At 45.5% G+C, this 14,416-nt stretch overlaps 4 protein-coding genes across 4 annotated transcripts; 1 reads left to right on the forward strand and 3 right to left on the reverse strand.

Annotated features, from left to right (window-relative positions):
- Positions 1-1,254: 1,254 nt before the first annotated feature.
- On the reverse strand, positions 1,255-2,487 carry EV420DRAFT_1596718 (uncharacterized protein). The gene is made up of 3 exons (XM_060474975.1): positions 2,203-2,487; positions 2,044-2,148; positions 1,255-1,987 (listed from the first exon to the last, which is right to left on the reverse strand). Exons 1-3 carry the CDS (start codon positions 2,311-2,313, stop codon positions 1,538-1,540), a joined length of 666 nt encoding a protein of 221 aa, XP_060321751.1. The 5' UTR covers positions 2,314-2,487; the 3' UTR covers positions 1,255-1,537.
- A 498-nt stretch (positions 2,488-2,985) lies between these two features.
- EV420DRAFT_1623782 (uncharacterized protein) lies at positions 2,986-4,503 on the reverse strand (the record flags this gene model as incomplete). The annotated part of the gene is made up of 11 exons (XM_060475967.1): positions 2,986-3,076; positions 3,130-3,185; positions 3,229-3,385; positions 3,444-3,642; positions 3,719-3,742; positions 3,795-3,819; positions 3,841-3,867; positions 3,923-4,042; positions 4,103-4,242; positions 4,297-4,354; positions 4,414-4,503. The coding sequence occupies 11 exons, from the start codon at positions 4,501-4,503 to the stop codon at positions 2,986-2,988; spliced, it is 987 nt and encodes a 328-aa protein (XP_060321752.1).
- Positions 4,504-7,923: 3,420 nt separating this feature from the next.
- On the reverse strand, positions 7,924-8,671 carry EV420DRAFT_1488606 (uncharacterized protein; the record flags this gene model as incomplete). The annotated part of the gene is made up of 5 exons (XM_060470631.1): positions 7,924-8,256; positions 8,309-8,352; positions 8,408-8,456; positions 8,496-8,577; positions 8,634-8,671. 5 exons carry the CDS (start codon positions 8,669-8,671, stop codon positions 7,924-7,926), a joined length of 546 nt encoding a protein of 181 aa, XP_060321753.1.
- Positions 8,672-9,591: 920 nt separating this feature from the next.
- EV420DRAFT_1623783 (uncharacterized protein) lies at positions 9,592-13,187 on the forward strand (the record flags this gene model as incomplete). The annotated part of the gene is made up of 11 exons (XM_060475968.1): positions 9,592-9,766; positions 10,000-10,412; positions 10,464-10,682; positions 10,741-10,920; positions 10,977-11,086; positions 11,228-11,435; positions 11,562-11,650; positions 11,701-11,800; positions 11,849-12,028; positions 12,086-12,652; positions 12,708-13,187. The coding sequence occupies 11 exons, from the start codon at positions 9,592-9,594 to the stop codon at positions 13,185-13,187; spliced, it is 2,721 nt and encodes a 906-aa protein (XP_060321754.1).
- Between the last annotated feature and the right edge of the window lie 1,229 nt (positions 13,188-14,416).

Genomic DNA, 14,416 nt, shown 5'->3' on the forward strand with positions numbered 1-14,416 from the left:
GCTCATCTGGTGATAGACTATCCCGCCTCGTGCTGTCTCACATCTATGTGTCCAAGAAGGCACCTTTTTATGAATTCTCAAGTACCCGCCACGGCCACACATGATACCCCAGAGTCTCTATCGCTTGTCATGGACCGGTAGGACACACTGAGGCACAAGCTCTGATGACGAATGATGGACAGAGATGGAGACTTGAAAATAGAGAAGGGAAATAAAGGAGGGCGGGGAGGATATTTGGAGTGGAACGGTATCTCTGCTCATGCTTACCCGCTGTTCAAGTCTCCGCTACCACCACAACATCATGCTTCATCAATCATTAATCATTCCTGAGAAGAAGTTCTCATTCCATCCTTTTCGTTGACTCGCCAGCAGACCCTGACTCTATCCCTTCCCGATTTTCAATACTGTATCATGTTACCCCGCCTACGCTTGTGCCACCACATGCCAGGACCATGCATGTCAGGACTCAGGACATCACCTGCTCCAGGAAGTTCCGCTCACTTCAACCGTGGAGGCTTAACGCTTAGCGCTTAAGTTTCAAGTATCGAATTTACTTAGAAAAGACCCTTCGTCGCTCATCTCTTCACCTGGTCAATCCTTTCTCTTCATCGATTCTTGTCGTCTGCGAAACTCCATTCTTCGGTCGACGATTCAAGAGGACTGAAGGATTTGAAAATGTGGATCGGATGCACGCAGGGAACACAGAGGCCGATGAGATAGAGGAAAAGGAGAAACGAAAGTTGGCACGACTCGGAGAACCCACAGAATAGCAAAAAGGATACAGTGAAATGTTCTGCTGGAATTATCGCACCGATCGCCCATTTGCTCGGGAAGGTTTAATCACTGCACAATACGCTCGGGCGAGACGAGGCCATGCAGTTCACTTCAAGCCGACGAGGATAGCACTTAGTATAGTACAATCCTTTTCTTTCATACTCCCGTTTTCTCATGAGCATATATCCATTAGGTTCTTCATTGGATCGAATTTCTCAGATTGAAAGACCGGAGCCCTGGTTACGGCAGATCTCTATCGCATCACAAGGCTGCACGACTGTTCATGATTAGCGAAGAAAAGATGTTCGTGACGTGCTGTCTGTCTCGCTCGTAGTACCAGCATCTCCGACAATGTTGGTCGCTTTGCATTTGGCAGCTCAACCGTGATTTGGAATATGCTTTCTTTTCTTCCGTTGCTCGACGTACTGCATCTCTACTCTCTACTTATAGTCTAAGCTCAGGTCTCTGTTCATCAGATGTACAGCTTTCTCGTAGAGTCACAATGATGATATTCAGTTCCGACACGACAATAGATTGTTACATACAACAGCATTTCAAAGCGACAGACGTACAGATATCAAAGCACAAAGAAAAGAAAAGAGAATATCTTATTTGAATACAAGGTAGACACCGGCAGGAAAACAGTAAGGAGCAATGTCGATGAAATAAAAGAAAACAAGTGGATTCTGCCATGGGGAATGATCATCGCTATCGTTGTTTTTGTGAATCGTGGTCTCGGTGGACTATCAAAGAGGTATAAGGCTTATGCGCCTGCGGATGGTGCACCATCCATTCCAAACGAATGACCTTGGTAATCATAATAACCCATGGGCGCGTGGTGGATGGGGGAGCCAGTCACCAGGGACGCGCCGTCTGACTGCTGGTCAGAGATGAAAGCATAAGCATCATTCTGGGAGAAATGGAGGACACTGTTAGACTGAAATATGACAGGAATGGGGGCAAGGAGCGTGGAATTGATGTCTCCGGGAGTGTAAGAGTTGGGATTGACGGAAGGGATGGAGGTCGAGGCAATAGCAAAAGTGGCGGTGCCGGAGGAGAGTCTGGCTACGTTGGCATTAGAAGGAGTGATGCTATCGAGACTGTTCGTGGGGGGAACCGGGCTGTGAGGCACTGAGATCGAATGATACGCGTTCACGATGGCCTCATGGTCAAAAAGTTGTACGGTGCAAGTACATGCATGTGATTTATATGCCTACAATACGAATAGTATCAGTCCTAAGGAGAAGAATGCGGAGAAATAGTGCGCACCTTTTGAGCAAATGCCGCACAATGAGTGGTGGGGTTATGGTAGACCACCTTTGACTCGTAGTCGACATGTGCATGGACACCATGTCCACAGTCAACACAGCTGATCTGAGAGAACCCGGTGGTACGTGAGTGCATTGGTCGTAGAGAAAGAAGGCCTACCTGATCCTGGGATGGCGACGAAGGAGGATTAAACCGCGGATAGTAACAGGTCACAGCCCCATCAGTAACATGAGTGCATCGTGCCCTGGGCGCTACGATTGGTTGAGACATGAGGATGTGATTATAGTAGAAGACTTGTAAGAGTGAAGACGAGGCGTTGATGCAAAGCAAAGGACTGGACGGTAGAACTTATGTAGCCCTCAGACGCACCTAAAAGTAAAAAAATCCTACTGATTGGTCTGAGATCAGACCTTCAGGCTCGGCCCGCTGGAAATCAAGAACTTGAGAGTTCACCAAAAATAACCGCACCTAGGCAGTCGAGATCCGTCCTACCATCGGCTACATGCTTCATGCTACCCTTCGTCTTCGCAAGTGGTGACATCAGTTCCACCCTGCTACAAAGTTAATACAGGATGACGGTCCATGCATTCATAAGTTCTTATGGATTCCACGTGTCAGAACAGAACGAAACAGGTACCCGATGTTGACTTCGTTATCTAACGATCCGATACTGAAATTCTTTACCCCAAATGCTGTTTGTTTAAATTGTTTTTCGTCAATCGCCGATTTCGTTTGATCGACGGCTAATACCCAAGGGGCCAAGGGACCACCCGCAATGCTACTTGCATCACTTCGAATTTGCACTCATGATCTGTTCCGAAGGCAAGTATGGCACCTACTGTAGACAGTGTCCCGCATTCAGAAGATGATCGTTCGCTCACGCAGAGAGTCCAGAACGGCAGGGGCTTTAGAATGCAGTAAAGAAATTGAAATATACCCCGATCATCCTGCAAACATCCCAACAAGGTACTGACTGACTCCCTCTGGAGTCAAGCTGCCTACATCCGAGAACACCAAAGAGATGAGATCGGGTCTAAGTAAGAGGTCCAGTTAACAAAGGAAAAAATCGAAGACCAGGCGGCGAACCTGGTGTAGTCTACACTTGAATTATTTCGAGTGAGTTGTTCTTCACTGATCTTGATCTTTGCGGGAGTTGATGTTCATATCTTCGAGGGCTGATGACACCCAAGTTGATCCGCCGGAAGCAAAAGACGATTTCGGAGACGGATTAATGGAAGATTTGTGGAGGGGCCGCCCTATAGGTAGAGAGAAGGAAAGTAGGTTTGGAGTATGACTTGACAGATCATATTGCGACAATATGAATAGCCGACGGAACTTGTAGCTGTGTAAAGGATGTCAGAAGCATAAAAAAAAGAGGTTTATCGATCGGCACATGGTACCTTTCTGCGAGAGCGTAAAAGGGTTTATTCGCAGTTTTTGCAATGATTGCTATCTGGTTGCTGCCGACAGCATTAATGAGTCCGCCACTCTCGACCACAGCTTCGGAATCAACGAGAACAAAATCAACCATATCCATCCAGTACGCAACTGCAGAATCAAGAATCGCGGTTGTAGGAATTCTGGCAGCCGTTAGTTTTTCTGTGGTCTTAATGCTGAGGAGTATGAATGAGAAGACGTTAGCAAAAGGCCGGAGAAAGCATCAATGCAAGGCCACGGGGTCTTGCCTCTGTAATGAAGACTATGCTAAATATGAGCTGATGACGGACGGTATTTTTGATGGGCCATTTTACCTGATATTCGCTTCCGTTTGTGAGCCTATGAGAGTGTTTGCATCACGACTCTTGAATACAAATGTGTGAGTATCTTATCAAGTGAAATGTCATCACAAAAGAATGTTCCTGATAGGAAAAGGACTGACCACCGAATCATCCTTTATAAAGTCGAAGGCAAGCTCTGCAATCTTTGCGTGATAAGTAAGCACCTGAATGATGTACTGATGCCCTTGTCGTATCAGTTCGGTCTTGAGCTCTGAGAAACTCTGTATAAACGCCCGAGGTATGTGAGAACGGAACAGAAGAATCGGAAAGCGAACACTTACGGACGTGTCATGGGGGAAGAGAGTGACAGACTCAGTGAACAGCTCGCAACCCGCATTCAAGCTGATGTAATTTGACAATTGTTTCTTGAGATTCTCGGCACTGGCTTTGAGTTCTTTCACCAATTCAAACATAGTCCCCGCTGAGATATCGAAATTGAGAATGGTTATACCTTAAAGGCCCCTTGAGTACGCACCAGAAGATTTTTCCATTAATTCCACGAGAGCAAGGATCGCAGCAAGGGGGGTTGACACCTTGACATGGTAGCGTAAGTGAGCCTCGGGCTTCGACTGAAGAAGGTAAAAAAACCCGCTTGTTCATCCTGTAACAGACGATTGAAAGCACTACATATGTCAAAAGGTTGGCCTACAGGCCAGAGATGAGACGGCATCGAGTTGGACATGTAAGTGTCTTGAGAGCACTTTGAAGGAATGTTAGTCACACCGGATCACGTGATACTATGCCACTGCTATTTCCGCGACCCTCGCCTCATGCTCCAGGACTGTCCGGGCGCGCTGTTCATCTGGAAACCTTACGGGCGAATCTGGACATTTGAGAGACCGGCAACGGTATATTGTGGCGATGCAATGAATGAATTGCTCGGCGCCCGACATCCCATTTAAATCTGCATCCCTTGAGCAGAATGCCAACACATTAGCACACTTAATTGCAGAAATACAGTGCTTCCTGAGCGGCCTGACCCTTGTGCCTCGGATGGACATTCCCGGCTCAATAGGTTTCAAACAATAAAGGGTTCATTCGCAGCTTTTGCAATGATTGCTGGTTCCGGTATATGACTTGGCAGATCGTATTGCGACAGTGGGAATAGCCGGTATCGAGCTTATAGTGCGTATGATACAACTGCGGAATCAAGAATCGCGGTAGTAGAGGTTCTGGTAACCTTGAATTTCTCTGCTAATGTTGAGTAATATTCATGAGCAGAGGTTAGCAATAGGTACTATCAGCATACCCCGACATCTTGCTTCTGCGATGCAGATTATGCTATGCTATTATTTGGCGATGGACGGTATTTGATGCAAAGAACCATTTGGCATTCTGCCTGGCATTCGCTTCCGATCGTTATTACCGTTGCTGCACGTCACTGTTAACAAGTAACAAGCCTGCTGAGATACCGAAACTGTCACTAGGCTGGTAGCACGTGTGCCTCACTGCCGGAAAAGAGAAGGAGACGCACCTGCTCCTACTGCAGCTCATATTGAGAGTCCTACACATGTCAAAACGCTGGTTAACAGGTCAGAGATGAGAAATCTTCATCAAGTCGAACGTGCAGGTGTCTTGGGAGCACGGGGAGGGTGCGGCAAGCTTCATTCCTGCCTCTTTAGGCCTATCAACCAGCAAGTTCTCGGCACGCTGCCCCGGACTTCGTTCTTCAAGTTCTCCAAGACTCAAGCCCATGCGCACCTTTGTCCCCGGAATTCCTCCCCAGCCATTCTGATATTTTTTGTCTCATTAAAATAGCATCTTCCCGCCACAGCTCAGCGCTCAGCGCTCATCAAGGATTCGACCGTGTGGCTAACACAATGATTATATGGGAGTCTAGGACACCGAGGTCCATAATGGCAGTGGCGAATCGACGATGAAGGTGTTGAAGGTTCACTAGTCATTCGCAATATTGACTGACGGAGCGCAGGTCATTGGAATATGTTCAGGCGAATAACGGAATGATCTCGCCCTGTCCTTGCAAGTTCGTTGTCGCCATCTGCCGTCGTCATCACTCTCCATCCACTCTCATCCTGGACCTCATCGTATTCCGAGTACTTTCATTACCATCCATCGACATCCTTAGGTCGAGAGCTCTTCATCACTGCCCATTTCCATGAAAATCCATTCCGCTTGATATTCATGCATCATCATGACTCCTTTCTGAATACAATATCAAGCGATTTCGTCAGAAGTACTTGGCTATACAGTTAGCTTTGTTCGTCTAGTTTTCTTCTTGATCTGAATACTCATTCTCCGAAAAGAAATCCTGTATATTCGCCTGCTGACTAAGCGACTCCGATGTTACTTACAATAATTGATACCTTCCCTGAGCCATGACGATCCTGCCCCGAGGCTCTCGAGACACGCAAGATATCACAATGGAAGAAGAAGAGGAATCCGTAGCTGCGCAGCATGAAGAATCCTCGTAGAGCCAGGAGCAGGAAAGATCATGGATGGAGTGCATGCTGAGCTTGGCTGCCAGGCGTTGGTAGACTGACCGGGGTTCGGTTCGGTGCAGGTTCGGGCACTTTTGCCTGAACCTCGAACCTGAACCTCAGGTGCAGGTTCAGTTCGGTGCGATCATGTGACCGAACCCGCAGGTTCAGGTGCGGTTCAAGGTGCACCGGGTTTGCACCTCCCGATGCAGCAGCAGACAGAAAGTCGAGGCTGGATGCTGTACAGCAGGGCGGGATAGTTCTAGCAATGTCTATTATACTGTATATTTATTCAACTTATAGTATATCACCCAATAAATGTCATTTAAGGCCAGATATGAGTGAACTCATCAATGAGTATGACATCACCAACGCTAACCATGACTCAATTCCATCGCAAACGTGGCCAAAGGAGGTGCAAAGTAGAAAAGATGCACTAGAAATAGGACCTAAATGATAATAGTACAGAAAGGCATCTCAAAGATATGTATAAAAGTCCTAATAAGAGCAGTTAAAAATGTATAGTGGTTCGGGGTTCAGGTTTGGGTGCACCCATCTGGCCTTGTTCGAACCTCGAACCTGCACCCACGTAGCTACAGCGAACCTGAACCTGCACCGCACCTGAACCTGAAGGTGCAGTTCGGGTTCAAACCGGGTTCACGAGGTTCTGCACCGAACCGCGGTCAGACTAGGTGTTGGTCAGATAGGGAGATCAATTCAATGCCCATTATCGTCCGTCCACGCTGCTCCCATCCAGGGTCTTTTCTTTCTTCAAGCCATCACATATTTGGAGTGAAATGGTAGCTCTGCTCATGCCTACCCGCCGTTAGAGTCTTCGCCATCACCATATCGTTGCTGAGGAGAAGCTCCCATTCCAGCCTTTCCATTGACGTGCCAGCTGTGCCCTATTGGACTGTATCAGGCTCCCCCTGTCGTGCGTTCGTGCTATCCTACATCTACATATTCTCGAGACTTCAAAAACGGCACCCATTTTTCCCTGGACAGCCCTGTATACCGTATAATCCACTTTTCGAATCTCTATAATCCGTACACGACCCATCAGGACTGTTCATCATTTCAGGATATCGTTTGGTCCAAGGGGACCCGTTCGCATCAACCATGGAAGGTGCCTAGGAAGGATGCCTGCAGCTTGAGTGTAATCGAATTGGCTATCTCTTTGATAACTGTGTAACTCTTGTCATCTGCCAAAACTATGTTCTTCGATTGATGAAGAAGATCAAGAAGATGTGGATCGGACGCGCATACCAGGGAAGGAAAAACGAAAGTTGGTCTGCGGGAGGCCACACGGGGACCAACTAGATGGTGAAAAGGATGCAGTGGATTGGAATCCTGCTGACCGACTGGACTAGTACCACACCAATAACCATGTCGCCTTTTTGTTCGGGAAGATTTATTGGTGGCACAACAGACTCAAGTCAGGCGATTGTCGGAAAAAGTGTCAAAGCCTAATAAGGCAACTGAAATTATTAAGTAATACAGTCACATGACAATGAACATTATCAGAATGAACCCCCCTAACAATGGCCACCCTATTCTCAAAAATGGCAAGACCTTAGCTAAAAATGTCCGACAAGGTCCAGGTAGCTAACAAGCACAAAATCAATAACAAAAGTTAAGAGTATAAGATTCAAATATTCACCTTCTCAATTGCGACTATATCGGCCCATAGAATTTGGGCCAGCCTGGCCAGGACCGGGAGACCCAGGACCACTATATAAACCGGGAGAGGTGGATTGAGGCCCTCGTGCGTGTTGGACAAGATGGTTGAGCTGTCCGAGTTGCTCCTCCTGCACCTCAACGAGGCGCTGCATCAGGCCTGACAGGCCATCAATCCCACTCTTTATGCTGTGGATATCTTGCGACATTGATCGATATTCCCGTTTCGATTTGTCCATCTTAGAATTGATCTCGATCAAGTACGAGTTTAAACTGTCCGTGAGGGCTGACAGATTATGACACACTTCATTGTGTTTATCCTGTAACTCTATCAGTATGCCTCGCTAGATTAGAAAATAATAACGATCTTACTTCCATGTTGCCTATCTCTCTTTCTAGCTTTTGGACCGTAGCATCTGTGTTGGCATAATCAAGGTCTGACACGCAGATTGAAAATTTCAATTGACTTACTGATTTTCAACAGGGTCTCCCCTGGGCTCGCAGAAACGGCGCTGCTGAGCTATGAGTAATCACAACAATAAAGACAAGATAATCTGACTTGCCCATGTTGTGGAGAGCTAGGCCCTGGACTGGACATGTGCCAGTCAGGCACATTATTGGCATTGCCTGTTGATTGGTTGCTAATAGCAAGTTTTAAGCTTTAAGTACGATACAGTTATTTTGAAAAGAGACGTACTTATTTTGACCATGGGGGTAGTTTGAGCCCGACGCCATTATAGATGTAAATGTGGGAAACTAGATAGTACAACATCAGAGCCACAAAGATTCATCATGTAGCATACACACCCAACACGTACGCAGATCGCTTCTGCAACGACAACTTCTTGAAATGAGAGGAGACCAGAAGATGCTGGGAATGGGGACGATAACGTGAAAGACTGGCAATTCAGACGACATTGTGACAGGCTTTTATACCAAAGGCCAGCTTTAACCGGGCTTCAAAGATAACGAGGGTACTTTTGCTGTGCTGTCAATGTTGTCGTAATGACCGGACCGGACAAGAGTATTTGAAATAAGGAAATCAGTAGTGTTATATCATTAGACAGGGGGAAAAGCGGAAAAGTCTCATTCACTGCATGCAGTGCACATGGTACAAGCAAGCGGAGAATGGTAAAAAGGTCTATAAACTCTCAATATCCGAGTACAGTATCATGCAAAACCCGACGATTACAACAACTCAGTAGTAATATGCATATTTGTCAACAAATTTTGTCAATCTTATTGCCTTAAGCGAGGATTTTACTCAGATCTGTCAAACATTGTAAATGGGAGCATGCACCACTGACACACGGTGAACTGTGTATACTGACGTATTTCCTGAAGCCCGCTGCACGAGGCAGAAAAAAGTACTCAAACCTACTGAGATAATCAAGTCAATTTTCCGTTCGACATCCAAGAAGGAACTCTAGACCTATCGCTTAATATTCGAGGCAATTAGGCCTGACAAGCTAGACCACTCTAGATGAAAGAAATGAGGAGACAATGTGAAGTTATTGACATCATGCTCTCACCGATGCATCACAGATGCACATGTAGAAATTTTGCAACCACATGGAGTGATTCTATACTTGCGCAAGTGCTGCTCAGCTATATAAACCTTCTCTTTGTTAAGCTGTTAGAAATCATCGATACTCATGTCCTCCGAGCCAAAGATCTCATGCAGCCATTGTGGTGGCCTTTTTTCTCGCCGTGGTATCAAAAGACATGAGGTTTCCTGTCAGCGAGACTTGCACCAGCGTGTTGCCGATACACGTTTCGAGAAAGCAGTTTTACAACCGACCTACGTTACGTCAAGTGTTTCTCCATCAGGTATGTTGATCTGCCTGATGTTGCGAATAGTCTAACTATAATTTTAGTAACACTAGGAGATACGCATGAATCTTTATACATATCTGATAGTCAGGTCTCTGACAGCTTGAGTAAGTTCAGCTGGACATTTCCACAACATCAGCTAACCGATGATCTCCAGATCATGATTGGGCACATGCTTGTGAGTAAAATAATTTTCTACTGTGTGTTTTCTAATGGTGACATCTTGTTAGATTCTCATGTTGATGAAGCCAATAGTTTTGTGGACATACCCGATAGTCCTGTGACATCAGAAGCCGAGAACGGAGACCCAGAGCTTCAAGTTGATGACATCCAAACAATATTCCACCCATCCAGTGGTAAAGCGACCATAATTGACCATTTTGATCAGTACCGGTCCCGAGCAGCAGATCAACATATTGATCCTCCGATCGATCAATGTCCCTGGCATCCCTTCTCATCCCATCGGGATTTTAACATCGCAGAATTTGTCCTAGATGCTGCACTTAGTGAAAGGCAAATGGACAAGTTTTTCAAGCTGTTGAAATCCTCGGCACTAGATGAGGCACACCTTACTCCTTCAGATATCAAAACTAGAAAGGATGTGAAAACTAGCTGGGACCGTGCAGCAAACTTGGTTACTCCTGTAAGTATGATCATTGTTAACCGTTGATCTTGCTGAACATATCAATGACAGTTTGAAAAGCATACCTGTTCTATCAAGCTTCTCGACAAGGAAGTTTGCTTTGACGTTTATTGCTTGAATCTATGGAACTGGATACTAGAACTTGTCAAGGACTCTACACTGGAGCCGCATTTTGTTTGGGATGCTACCCACTTATCAAAGTGGAATGGGTCCACATTTGAAAGGTTTGTCAATGAACCTTGGACTGCCCAAGCATTTTGGGATCTCCAAGTGAGTACGAACCTTCTAACCTACCTGACATTTTATTCAATCTCTTTTTCCTCTCTAGACGGCCCTGCCAGAGGGTGGAAAGCCATTGTACATTATCCTGTATGCAGACAAAACCCGTCTATCATCATTTGGGACTGCACAAGGTTATCCAGTAGTGGCGCATTGTGGAAATCTGCCCGTTCACATTCAGAATGGAAAAGGAGTTGGCGGTGGACATGTTGTTGGTTGGTTGCCAGTGGTCTGAAATATTCCATCCTGTTAGAATGTTTTTGAATCTGAATCAATGAAATGCAGATAAAGGAGGATCCAAAACATACCGGAAAGAAATATTATGTTGATTTCAAGCGTCGTGTATGGCATACAGCGATGAAGTATGTTCTGGAAACAATGGTTGATCCCAGTAGGTTTGGGGCTTGGATTCACCTTTCCCTTGCAAAACGAGATCTCCAACTCTTTCCATGATTTCCTATTTTATCATGTGACTATGAGGAAGCGTCAGTCCTCACATTATTTCCTTGCATAGCATGTATTGATACCATCATTAGGGCAATGATGGTTCTGATACGAGGCGTTAATGGTGACGCACCATGTCCAATTTGCCTAGTTCCCAAGCTAGAACAATATAATCTGGAGATGGAATATGAACTCCGAACTTCTGAACGTACCAGAGAAATTCTTCAAAGGGCCAGAGGACTTAGGACCCAGGAATTGTGGGATGATTATCTTGGTGAGTTTGGGCTGCGAAACATTGACGTAAGTTTTTTTTTCCCATTATGAGAAGTGTAGTAACAAACCTTTGGCTTTCAGAACGTCTTTTGGACTATTGAGGCATGTGATCCATTCTGATCCCTTTCTTGGGATAGGCTACACGCCTTTCAGGATGGTCTCTTTGGGCATCATCTTCGAGGAGAACTTGTCCGTCGTATCAAAGCTCTTGGACATGCTTATGCTAGTCAAGCTGATAATCAGTAAGCTCCTTTTCATGAGTGACGCCTCATTAAACTCACAATGCTTCTAGAGTTCAAAAGTTTCCTCGTTGGAGGGATTTGAATCATTTTGAAAGTGGCTTCATGGCAGTTACCTTCACCGATGGCACTAAGTATGAGGATCTATCAAAGGTGAGCCGAGTTTGTGTTAGTTTGATATTTAAATGACAATAAACACAGCAAATTATATTTGTCACACACAACATACTCAGCGAGACACAGGACAGCCATGGATATCATTTATTGAAGTGCATCCGTAGCTACCTTGTTCTCAATGTGTATGCAGGGTTTACTCTTCATACTGAAAGTTCTATAAAGGCTCTCCGAGAGGAAAGCACCAAATTTGGAAAGCTGATCAAGGTGAAGCAGTCCTACATTAATTAAAATTAGTCCCCTGAAGCTGAATGATCATATCAGGAGTACCAAGAACTCACTCGAACAGTTAGCGAGAAACCAAAGTCTTGGAACTTTCCGAAGGTACATTCACACCGGCATCTCCCTGACGACATTCTGGCAAAAGGAGTATCCCGGAATTACGACACCAAGCCCAATGAAAATATGCATGGTCCACTCAAGGATGCATATCAGCTAAGGACGAACTTCAAAGAGGTCGCTGAGCAGATCCTCCGAATAGATTCATGGTGCAATGCCGCAGGCTTTATACAGCAGCAAATCGACGTTCAGGATGAGTTGCTAAAGGCGTGGCAGGATTCCCAGCAGGCAGATGAAGAAATAGAGGACGAGATGGAAGAACAGCTGCATGATTACTCTGGAAAAGCCACATTGCATGGAAATCGTGGTAAAGGGGGCGGAATGATGTCGATAAAGGAGTTGATGGATTCAAAGCGGGAGGATATAGCCTTCAAAAAGTTTTCGGAAAAGCTATCAAAGTATGTGAAGGATTTGTTTAAAGACCTACCCCATGTTGTTCCTGTTGTCAATGGCAACAAGTTCCAGTTCGAGCAGTTTATTGGGGACGAAAAGGTTAGGTTGGCCTCCTCTTCTTTCAAATCACCTCAACTGATGAATTGACCTCTAGATCTGGCTCTACGGAACAATCAAAGTCAACTATGAAAGCACTGTGAACTGGACATTACTTACTGACATTTTGCGGTGTAGTCCCAACTTCCACAACCATCCAAGATATGACTGCGTAATTGTTAAGGATGATGATGGTCCATATTTTGCTCAACTTGTACAGGTCTTTACCTGCAACATTGGTGGCAAAGATTTTCCGCTCGCCCTCATCCAACCATTTACGGAGGCAGTCAGCCTGACTACAGCAAAGCTCGATGAAGACCTTGGCTTTTATCGTGTCTCTGCAAAGAAAAGAGATGAATGTATTTTCATATCGATTTATTCCATTATCCGAGGTGCGCTGTTGGTCGAGGACTTTGGATTTAACAGAGGTTCCACCAACCAGTCCAACCAGTCCAAAGAGTACTTAGTCGTGGACGTTGTGGACGAGGATATGTATCTCTGCATGAAGGCATTGGCCTACATAGGCAAAAGGCATTGACATATATAGATACATACTTACTTATTGCAATCATATATTTACCTGTTTTGCAACTATAAGACACTATAGGATACAGATTTTGTGACAGAAGTACTCACAAAAAAGTGAAATCATTGTCATCCATCTTCCGAGGACCATCATCCCTCTGCCAGTGACTCCTGCATCTCGAAATTTCAGTGCATGCCGCCCCTACCCCTCCACTGCAGAGTCGTTAGTCTGGCATTAGTCGCAGCAGGGTAAATGAACTGTAATACCTCGCCAGATGTCAATGACAATGTCATCTGTAAACGAGGCATAAGTCTAAGCTCTCGCAAGCCCAAAATCGAATACTTACCTCGTGGGACAACATCACGCGTACGTTACTTCAGCCAGAACTTTGATTTTGTGAAAAGAATATCTAATCAGCTGTTAGCTCCCGGTTCATGTCAGTCAACACGAAAACTTACAGAGCAAGGAATGAATCGTTTATTTATGTAGCTAGAGTGTGTAGTTAGTATCAAAGCCAATTTTAAAGGCCAACGCACGTACTGAATACATTAGAGATGCGATGCAGCATATGTCTCTAAGCAAGACCAGTCAACCAAACGAAGAGAAAATAACATAGATAACACCTACCACGTCTGTAAGACCACCTTCACAGTCTGCGAATGCAGACATCCCCATTTGGCACATCATGGATGCTCGTGTTCCTATCACTCAGGACCTGCGTTGTCGTCGTCAGCTATGGACGGTAGCTTTGAGCAGCGAAATCCTAGCGAACGAGCATTGTGTCAGCTGAGAGAAAGAGGGAAAGGGGAGGGAAACGTACCGGGATCGTGTACCGGCCTTTTCATCTCCAACAAGACTTGCCCCGCCCGTAGTAGCATTGTACCTTCGATTCTGAGATAAACGATTTGTCAGCTCAGCCGCTAACAGAGCAAAGTGTTAGCTTACCTCGGATCTGCGCACACGGTCCGCATGTCATCAGTTATCCACGGGTAGGAGATTTGAGAAGCACAGACATATATTGCATTAGTGAACAAAAGATGGAAAGGAGGAGAAGAGAAACGCACTGATATTCGATCTCAGCCTTGACAACGGTACACCTCATGGTGCGTGTATTCTCATAACTGTTTTGGGGAGATACGTGGATCTGAAACAATTCATTCAGTTAACAGACGACCAGTAATACTCACAGGAGTCATCTGGGCAAACTGAGGTCAAGAACGAGAGTCTTGGAGGGAGGATGA

The sequence above is a fragment of the Desarmillaria tabescens genome (assembly GCF_030435595.1).
Source record: "Desarmillaria tabescens strain CCBAS 213 chromosome Unknown EV420scaffold_184, whole genome shotgun sequence".
NCBI lineage: Eukaryota > Fungi > Basidiomycota > Agaricomycetes > Agaricales > Physalacriaceae > Desarmillaria > Desarmillaria tabescens.